Source organism: Leiobunum rupestre, chromosome 4 (assembly GCF_980474605.1).
Source record: "Leiobunum rupestre chromosome 4, qqLeiRupe1.1.hap1, whole genome shotgun sequence".
Classification (NCBI taxonomy): Eukaryota; Metazoa; Arthropoda; class Arachnida; order Opiliones; family Sclerosomatidae; genus Leiobunum; species Leiobunum rupestre.
The window spans coordinates 43481636-43492845 of record NC_143387.1 but is presented as its reverse complement, the minus strand read 5'-3'; the positions used below and the strand labels follow the sequence as shown (position 1 = coordinate 43492845).

Sequence of the window (11210 nt, the reverse complement as noted above, 5' to 3'; positions counted from 1 at the left end):
AATTATTAGGAAGAATTATTTCGAGTGATTAAGCAGATACCGAGACAGCCACCGGTATATAAACTGGAGGCGCTAGATTCGGAGCCCATTTTTGGAATTTTTTACAAAGAAGAAGTACAAAAGGTGGGGAAAGATCTTGACACTTGCGCGTTCCAAATTGAAAAAGTGCTCAGGAGGCGTAGGAAATCTGATAATTAAGTCGAGTTACTCGTACGCTGGAAGGGGTACGGACCACAATTTGATAGTTGGTTTCAAGAAGTAGACTTAGAATGATTTTCTATATCACTCTATCATCCGATTCTTCGCTGAATTACTTTCCGGGTAATACTCTGAGCAAATTCAGAGCTTACCTTCCGGAGAATGTTCATCTGAATGGACCTTACGAAGTAGGTTTAGCAGAAATAAGTTATCCTAAAGAAGAACGGGTAGTGCGAGTTGGTACGGAAGATATAACGTTGAAAGATTTTAGGTATATACCTAAAGCAAATTTCTCTTCTATCGAAGATTTACTTGAAATGTTAAAATTTGAGAATAAAAGGGTCGAGTTCAAATACCATAAACATCTGAAACGAGTTGAGGTTCATATAATTAAGAGTTTTTACTGTATAATCCCTCCCGATATAGCGACGATGTTGGGGTTTTCTCGTAAGCAAGAAGGTGAATTTGAACTTAGAAAATCTTCGTTAGCCCCTCATACCGTAGATATGGACGTAGGATGACATTCATTGTTTGTCTATTCTGACATCGTTGAAAATACGATCGTGGGGGACAGGAACGTCCCTCTTTTAAGAATTATTAACGTAAAAGGTAAAGACGGGGAAACTGTGAATACTGAATTTTCTCGTCCGCATTACCTACCCGCCGCTTCTTCCAACATACAAACTATCGAAAGGTGCACGTTACTCTACATTTTAGACCGCGGAGGGCCTGGCTCACTCTATAATAGCGAGTGTCGGGAACAAGTAGCACTCAGTTTAATGAAAAGTAACGAATGACGAACATCATGAGACGTCAGCAATACATTTCCTCCGTAAGCGATTACGAGAGGTACTATTTAAATCAGGCTGGATACGGATCAATCCCCGTGTATCGTGGCGTGGGTGTCCAGAGAGGCTATGGATTGGGTAACATACTCGCTTCGGCATTTCGTCGTGCCATGCCCAGTTTCTAGGAAGAAAATTTCTCGATACTGGGGTGAAAGTCGTGTCTGACGTCGCTAGCGGCGTCCCAATTAAATCATCGCTAGAGAAGAGATCTAAGAGTGCTGGTAAAGATACATTGTTATCAGCCGCGGAAGCCGTTACGCAAATGACGGGATCTGTAATTAAAAAGAGGCATAGAGCATCGCGCAAAGTCACTCGAGCTAAAACGAAGAAGAAGAAAGCATCGTGCCGTTCTTACTCCGATATATTTTCATAAAGTCTTAGAATGGCGTTGATACATCCGAACTCTAGTGGCTGCGTGAATTCCGAATTGGACCTTTTCGAAGTCCCGTTAACGCAAACTGGGATTATCGGTGGGGAATGGGTCGGGCCCTTAATGGGTCAGGGTGTGCAATAACTGGTGGCTTTACCGGGGAGTCGGTGTCCGGCTCTTGTAACCCATAAGGGCGGTGGCGCACTGGGAGATGTTGGCTCTGCTCAAATGGTCCTATCTCCACCTCCGACTTCGGTCAGGTAGGGGCTGGATACTAGGTTTCGGCCCAGGCTAACGGAGGGGGTCCGTGCAAACTGGCCGCCTCGGCGGATTGGGTAGCCTGCTGTGGGGCTGCGGGCCTCCGTATGAGGGCACGGCGGTCCTGTTTCCCGGCCTTTTGGACTCCCACCGGGATCTCCGGTGCCAGCTGTGCCGGGTTATGTGGACTGCTGTGTGCTCGTCGTTCCCCTTTAGGAGCTCTCTCCAAAGGGTTTGACTCTCTGCCTCTGTAGGTGGGGTGTCGGCTGGAGTTGCTATAGCATCCACTCTTACTCCCACTGCTGTGAGCGAAGTGGGGATTGGTCCACCCGTTGCTGCTCCTTCTGCTGGGTTGAGTGGCTTGCGTCCAAGGTGCGACCATCAGTAGTGGGGTTCTCCTACCCATGCTGGTTTTGTCACCTGTCCGGGCTTGGGGACGCTGGCGTAGGGTACTATGATGATAGGCCTCCGGTGGTATGGTCTCTGTTACTAGGTACACCGGGCTATAAATTCAGACACACTGGCGAATGGGTCGAATACAACCCCATTTCCAGCATTAGCAACAATTCAGCGTTAACGTTTTGCATTAGTGGGAATTCCGAAGCGTACATCGACCTATCACAAACTCTCCTTCACGTTCAGGTGGATGTAAAAATGGAAAACGGATCTTGCCACCGTTGTTACTCCGGCGGGGGTGGTTACGACCCCGGCGGATAATGTAGCCCCCATCAATTTGTTTTTGCACAGTCTATTTCCCGAAGTCCATTTATTTTTAAACGAAAAATCAGTGTTTCCTTCCACTCAGAATTACCCGTACAAAAGTATGATTCAAACTATGTAAACCATTTTAGACTCTGCTTAAACGAGTCATCTTACCAGTGGCCTATTCTATCGCGACACGGCGTACGAGTTCAACGATTTCGTGAATAATAGAGGTTTCTTACAAGGAGCCAACTTCGCTCAAAAGGGAACTATAGATATGATCGGCGCTCTTCATTTAGATATTTTTCAACAGCGGCGCTTCCTTTTGAACTTGGTAGATTTAAAATTTGTTTTTGGGAAACCAAATACCGAATTTTGTTTACACTCTGACGTAAAATGTAAATTGGACATTAAATCGGCTTCGTTGTATTTGAGAAAAGTCAAGTTAATTCCCGAAATCCCACTATCACACGCCAAAGTGTTACAAATGTCGAGAGCGAAGTACCAAATTTCTCGCACGGAAGTGATGTCGTTTTCGATTCCGAGGGGTAATATGAGCGTCGTGCAAGATCATTTATTTACCGGACAAATTCCGAATAAAGTCGTAATCGGGATGGTTGAGCAAACCGCGTTTCTAGGTGAACTTAAATCGTCGCCATATAGTTTCCAGCATTTCAATTTAAACCACATTGGTTTGTTCGTCGACGGCAGTAGCGTTCCACATAAATCCCTAACACCTAACTTCGCGGAGCATAGCTACATCCAAGCGTACAGCAATTTATTTCATCAAACGGGTCAGTGGAACATTGACGAGGGAAACCAAATAAGTCGCGAATATTATGCCGGTGGAAATTGCCTTTTCGTCTACGATTTGACCGCCGATTTAATGAACAATGCCTCTCATTTTCATCTTGTTAAAAACGGAAATTTGAGGCTGGAAATGAAATTCGCTTCCGCGTTACCCGAAAGGATTGCCGTAATTGTTTACGCGGAATTCCAGAGTTTGATTGAAATTGATAAGAACCGAACCGTAATCTTCGACTTGAATGAACACAATGCAGCTAACGAGAATTTTGGAGAAAGATAATTTCACTAGAGACTTATTTCGAGGTGTTTTCGCCGCGGACCAACTACCAAAGTTGGTAAATCATGAACACGGATACGTCGAATGACGATGGTCAGCACTGGATAGTTTTGTATTTCTCGAAGAATAATACAATTACCGAGATGTTCGACTCCTACGGTAACCCACCAGATATGTTTCGCTTTAATGACTTTGTCGAAAGAAATAGTAAAACTGTGACATTTAACTATTTACAACTTCAAGGAAATTTAAGCGTGACGTGTGGAGGTTTTTGCGTGTATTTTGCTCTTAATAGATGTAGAGTTGTAAAAATGTTCTATATTGTGACTAGATTTTCTAAAAATAAAAATGTTAATGATAAATTGATAAAAGAATTTATGTATTCAAGGTATTCAATACATTTTCAATAACTTTGTAAGACTTCTTTAATTTACATTTTGCATTCAAAATAACACCAGTCTACATTACATCAGAGTAACAATTTACAAAATGAGTATGTTTAATCTGTAATGTTTCTTTTCAAAATATCGATCCAGTAATGACCGTATGATAATGTACGAATTCCATCCCCCAAAATATATTTATTGTTATCACAAGGGTTTAGGGTCATTTTATTTTGGGAAATTGTAAAAAGGTTTTGTTTCAAACTAACGATGCGCTTCATCGAACAAGTCGTTAATTTCCTCCCCAGTAAACACTCGCGATAGTGGGAGTGACGAATTTTGTTTTGACAACCCTTTTACAAATACCCTTAAGTGTTTTTTTCTCCCCCTTATTGGAAATGAAACTATACATTTTAGGTCTGAGGCCACAAAATTCATGAATTGGGATACCGTTCATTTCATCTTTCATTTTCCCAATGACTTTCAGATTTATGACTCTATATACGGGGTGATTAGTTGGGTAGCCTGAGAAGTCGAAGAGATTAGAATTGGCCTTAAAATCAGCGTAGACATCTTCTGTTCAAATGTCGTAGGTTAGACTATCGGTGTCTGTGAACAGAAGTCGCGCATTTTCTCCATAGGTCTTCTTGGTAAAGTCGTAATGGAATTCATACATGCTTAGTTTAGAGAGCTCAAAAATGGTGAATCCGGTGCAAATTGGTCTGTTTAACGTTAAAGTCCTCTTTTTCATGTGAATACCCACAAGCTCGTTGTCAAAAATTGTGAACTTTTCAAAACACGGAGAATACGCTTTCTTAATCGCGCGTTCAGGTGTTTGGACTAACGAGAAGTGTACCCGAGGTGTAAATCACCGATTTTTATGAAACTCGGGGGGTATGTAGACCTTGGGGTAACATGAATTTTCTCCAAGGGAAAAGTTACGCTGGGCTTCCGTTTTGCTATGGCAACCGAAAATGTTTTTGACAACTTAAAATGAAAAAATCTACATTTAAAAAAGCATGGGATTTTCTCGGTTTCACAGGGGGGTTACTTGATGAATTTTCACAGGGTACCCCCCCCCCTGTGAAAATCCCATGCTTTTTTAAATGTAGATTTTTCATTTTAAGTTGTCAAAAACATTTTTATCGAGTCCTAGGCTCCTATCTGATGGCGACGACCATGGCGTCCTGAAGAGAGTTATCGGAACCCGAAGATTTCCGATAGGGCACTGAATTAGCACCATCTCCGATTAGCACAATCTCCGATTTTTTAAGTTAAAACATTATAACTCGGACTAGATTTTCACGACCCTGGGTATCAGGCAGTGTGTCGCGTTCTTTTCAGAGTCACAAGGGAATCGAAGACCATTCGCGCTTCTCCCTTGCTCGTAGCTGAGTGTTCAGTCTTCTCGCTCTATGTTTCTTTTTCTAGCGTCCAGCTTTGTCATTGGGATTTTTCCGAGGAAAATCCCACCACCATACGTTTTCGCAACACAATTTTCGCGCACGGTTCACAGACAGGATATATATTTTAAAAATAAAACATTGATACACAAAAGGTTTGGCAACCCTCATTTTTGGTTTAAAAGGGGGTGGATATTGTAAGATATTTCCAAGGTTACTGGAAAGAATAACCCCCTAATCCCCGAAAAGAGAAGCGAAACTCGAGGGAAGGACTCTGGCCAGGGGTCCTGACCCTCGCGGGACGCGCAATTGACATTGATTCCGGGAATCCCCTCATTTCCTCCAGGCCTACCCGACCAGCGCGCACACCCGGAAGAAACTAGGAATTCCCAGAATCAATGCCACCAAAAGCTAATAAATATCATTTCTTAAAGGGGTTCAAAGGGGCTCATATTTTTCGTTACAATAAACGTACCGTGATAAATTATGCATAATAACTGGTATGAACTTTCCCACTCTTAATTTTAGATTGCACGAATTACGCGCAATACCTCGAAAACGTCCTAGAGATTTAAATTCAATTAATTATAATATATTCCCCAGTAGCAATTGTCGCCTGCCCGACTGTCTGACGGCGACTATTTCGTGGCCAAAATACAGTCGGGAAACTACTCTTTTCACTGGTACTATGTCCGCCCGAATTAGAGTCGGGGAAACTATTTTTACGGCAAAGAAATAACTTTCCGACTAACAATGGGTAGGTATTACGACTCAATATTGCAATGATACCCAACTCCATTTCGGATTCGTAACCGACCCCGTTTCGGATTAATACCCGACCCCGTTTCGGATATCCACCCGACCCAGTTTCGGATACCCACCCGACCCAGTTTCGGATACCCACCCGACCCTGTTTCGGTCTCATACCCGACCCCGTTTCGGAGTCATACCCAACACGAATTCTTTGGAATATTAAGATGTCTCTAGACGTATAATTCTGGAATGAACCTTTAAAAACGTATTATATTAATACATCCAGAATTTAAACAGTGCAATATTATCAAAATTCAAAATTTTAGCCAGAGCTTCCAACAGTAGACCGCTTTCGCCCTTTTTGGGGCTCATCAGTACTGTCCAGGAACTCTAGCTTAACTCGGAAATCTGCCGATATCAGTAAAACTAATATACATTCAGAGTGCCCTATATGTGAGCAGTCCATTGCAATTTATAGTGAAATTCTTCACCAATGATTGCATGGCGGTCGCTATTCAGCAGACATCTTTTACGCTTGGGTTTTTGTTGAATTCCAACGTTAAGATATTTATATGAAAATTAATTTTTTTTTAATTTTTTAATACTGTTCAGATTTCCAACATTTCGGTAATCAGGCCCGAAACTAGTATACCACCGATAGTTATTTGAACAGTCGGCCAATTGTACTTTTTACCGTCTACAAAGAGACCTTTAATGCAACGGTCGGCCGACTGTCGGTAATCAGGCCCGAAACAAGTATACCACCGATAGTTATTTGAACAGTCGGCCAATTGTACTTTTTACCGTCTACAAACTTTGGACTCTTACCCGACACATGGACTCTTAGCCAACTGTATTTCGGCGCCTATGTGCTACTGGGGTTATTTATAATACCTTTAATTATTTACTAGAGTAATGACAATGGTCTTTGACTGGTGGATCTGTACGTGTAAGAATCTCTAAGCAAACATAACAATTTCTGCAGGAGTGAGATCCATTGGGACATTCTTCTTCAGTAAATCGGAAATAATCTGCTGCTCCACCAAAAGACTTTTCAGAAACACGTCGATGACATCTGCTCGTAATTAAGTATCTAAAATATATAAAAAGTCGTGGTTTCGGTCGAAATTACTATGTAAAAAAATAAAAATACCGTTTGGGCCTATGACAACGTAACTAAAACCACAAGCTTCGTGCTCCGTCAGTTTTGTGGTAGAGGATAATAGTGAATCAGGAAAACATGTCCTAATTTTAACAATAATTTACTCAAAGTCGGCAATTATTACGTAGGGTACCTTGTAATAAAATATTAACAGTTAATTAAATAAAATGTGGTTTAATGAAATGTAACGTACATTCTGTAACCATTCGAATTTGTCAAATTTTAAAATAGGTTTTCTACATGTTCTTTGTGATTATTTTCAGAATTAACTCCTGAAAATCGATGCAAACAATAACGACATACGTGCACTTTACCATTATGATGGATGAATTTGCATAATAATCTACTCATACTCCGTATCAAACAAAAGTGTTGGTTTTCTCCGGAATCAATGAATAATAGGTCCATTTGTCGACTTTCATTCACCTTGTTCTCACTGATGTGACGAGGGAAGACCTCATTTTTTTCAAAACCAAAGATATTAATTGAAAGATTGTTCGTATTTTAAAATTTCTGTAGTTTGGATATGTTAAGGGAAAATGGGAACGATAAATCGCAACAATCTAATTTGGTTTCGAAGGGTCTATAGTTATTCGCTCTTTCAGCGTGGAAATCTGCGTGTTGGAGTTTCGCGAGAATACACCAAAGAAAACACTTGTTATCGTCTGAATTAATATTCACAATACCTAAACAATTACGAAGTTTGTCGGGAAGAACAACACGCTCACCACCTACAAGCGGTCTGTAAGTTACGATATCCACTTAAAGAAACAGAATGGATTGAATTATCCACCCACTACCAATATCTTGAAATTCCTCCATAGCCTTAGATATTTGTTGTAGGCACGTATCAATTTTCCGCTGAATTTCATCGGGTGTTAGAGCGCTTCCACTTCTTCTCCATTGTTTAATTCTCTTAAATATCGTGCGCGAATAAAAACGTTCCACTTTAGCCCATTTCTATTACTTAATTGTTTTTCCAGATATTTAATTAATCCAACCTTTATGTACGTAATTAGTAAATTAACGTCCGTGTGGGTTGACTTTGGTGTATATCGAGAACTAACTATAGCGTTTCCTAGAACTGAAAGTTCTTCAAGATTTTCATGAAAATTGTTCTCTGGTCCATCTATAGACACGGGTATGGCTATTCTTTTGTTCGGATAAAGCGCCTTGGTTTATGAGATCGGTACGTCACTCGTGAACGCGCGAATGTCTCAAAAGACGATCATTGCGGGCAAACGAATGTCCACAGACTTCGCAAGTAAATTTCTGTTTTTCGTGGTATCAGCGGCCAATGTACCAGTCAATACACTCGTTATCGTCAATAACACTCTAAGATACTCGTATCATTCAATTTGATATTCGTCAGTTTTCAACAGATTATAGGTCTTATAAAATATATAAAATATGATACACAGAATTGCTTTTTTTAACTTAAAATGAAATATTTTTATTCGTAATTAGCAACATGGTTCAAAATCGGATGAGCTATCCGAATCTGGAATGTGATTAGTGTTTTTGTTCAACGCGGACTGGCCCATTTTTTCCAAATTTGTTAAATGGTTGAGATCAGCGTCGTCTTCGACTCTCTTGATTTTTTTGGTCTTCAATGGCGCGTTCGCGTCCAATGAGCGTTTCTTTTTTGATTTTTGGGGAATTGTTGAACTTGAAGGGGTAAGGGAACCGGAGAAGGACGTTATTGGTAAGGAGATCTCGGACGATTTAGATAGGGGCGATGGTAGATCGGTGGCTTTTGTAGTTTTTAGTGAGCTAGACGATGGTGGTGGTGATGTTATACCGATCAATATTCTAGCAATATCGTCATCCTCCTGAGACACGGTCAAGTCTTTGATTAAAAAATTTTCGACCTTGAATGACACAATTAAAATTAATATTTCCCTAACAATACATATTTATATACATCTAAGAATCGATATTTACCTCAACATAGGGGAATGCCATTCCTAGTTTTTTCCTAAAATTCTCCAGGACCGTATTAAAAGAAACGTGTACGTCGATATAGTTTCCTTCAACGTTTTGAACATACTTCACCCAAAATTTCGTTGGATGCGATCTTTTTACAATTGCGTCAAGAACTCCGAACTTAATTTTCTCGATTACTGGGTCATTAACGACTTTGTGTGAATAGCGTAAAATGCATATAGCTACATTTACGTCGACGGGGTGCTGCATTGTCTGCTCTAATATTTTTAAACTAACTACGGGAGAGGAACGAATTTCTATAATTTTCTTCTTTCGAAAATGTCTTTATATAGGATACTACTCCGCAATAGGTCTATGAATTATAAGTACTTCTAAATTTTACTTAACCCCGAATTTCCAAATATATCATGTCGACATGGATTTACCAAAACTAAACACTTCACTGATAATAGATTTTATTTATAGAGACAAAATTATTAAATATTAACATTTTCACGTTTTATTTTTCCATAGGGAAATTTAAACAACGAACAGTTCGTACCATTGCTGTGATGGTATTTACATGGCGACGGGCACAAATCAGATGATAATTGATTTAATTTGGGACACCCTAAATCTTCGACGTTAATAACGTTTTTCCCGACACATTTCGACAGATATTTACATTTTTCCAGTCCTTTTGAGTAGAACATCGTCGCTTTATCCGTTACGCGTAAAACCATTTCACGCAAATCATCCATTTCGTGGTCTCCTTCATTCCAGTTTATTCCGCAAATACTAAGGGAGATCCAAGAGCAAAGCCTTTGATCGTGAATGCTCAGCTCGTTATACGGAAAAGGTGCTTTAAGGTGTAGACATCATTTTCACCCGTTTCCAAGACCAAATATGCCAGTTCTTTAATAATATAATTGTTACGCGCTCTTAAAAAATTTACTTCGATGATGCATGATGAATCGTCCGACCTATTCATTTGAGTTATGATATTATGTTATTATACACTATCTAGTTTTTCCATATAAATGAAATTCTACTTACATTTCTGAAGCAAATTTAGAGTTGCGGGTAATGGAAATGAAAATGATGCCTTAGCTCGGGTGGTAGGACGTTCTTTTATACAATTTTTATGAACTTTGTACATTTCATCGTCTTACACGTGATTTAAACATACTTCAGTTTCGTGAGGCTTGAGAGCCTGTTCATATTTCTAAGCGAAACCCGTTATTTTCCGCACGGAACAATATCTGTGAAACCCCACGATTCCATATAGGAACTGATACCTCCACTCCACATTCTCAACACAGAAATATTTTCCACTCACCCCTCATGCTTTCCCCCATACATTTTCTTACTATTCAAATTCCGAGGTGTAAGAGACTCAGGGGTGTACAATTAGAAAGCTCTTTTGGAGGAACAACTCACCTTTATATGGCAAATTTTATTGTACTTTGTACCACGCCTTAAATAATTGGGATTATGTCACCACGTTCGAAACAGTAGATTAAGCAAGCTTTGGAATTTATGGGTCTATCCGCGCAATACGTGTTCAAATACCGTCAGAATAATACCACATGTTAATTCAAGGGGTATGGTGTCCGGTGAGATACCGAGAAAATAATACCCCATGTTATTTCTAAGGGGTGCGGTACCCGCTGCCATAGACCGTTCTCGGGGTACGGTGCCAGCCACTCTCTAGGAAATTTCCGTTCCCTTTAACACCCCACAATACTCTATAAGAATTGATACTCCACGATACCACGGAGAAACATTTATGAGCCGGTCCTCATTCTCTCATCCGCGATACCCACCGATACCTCTCTGGTCCTCATGCTCTCACACAGCGTAGAAAAAGTGAAACCCCACGATACCCTATGAGAATGATACCCCCCGGTCCTCATTCTCTCATTTAGATTACTAATTGCATTACGATCAACAACTGCTCTCGTCCCGAAATTTTATGCCCCTTTACATTTACGATTAAGAAAGCACGATCAATTTCTGAGAATTCGCTTTAATGCGTTGAACGTGTTAAATACGATTAATGATGTAAAATTCCTATCTTTGAACACTCAAAGAGTGCTGATTATTAAAGTTTTAAAGTTCAT

At 40.2% G+C, this 11210-nt stretch overlaps 1 protein-coding gene across 1 annotated transcript; it reads left to right on the top strand.

Moving 5' to 3' along the window:
* The first annotated feature begins 2929 nt into the window (after positions 1–2929).
* On the top strand, positions 2930–3463 carry LOC149947907 (uncharacterized protein F54H12.2-like). The gene has a single exon (XM_090170983.1). The coding sequence runs from the start codon at positions 2930–2932 to the stop codon at positions 3461–3463; it is 534 nt and encodes a 177-aa protein (XP_090027109.1).
* The last annotated feature ends 7747 nt before the right edge of the window (positions 3464–11210 follow it).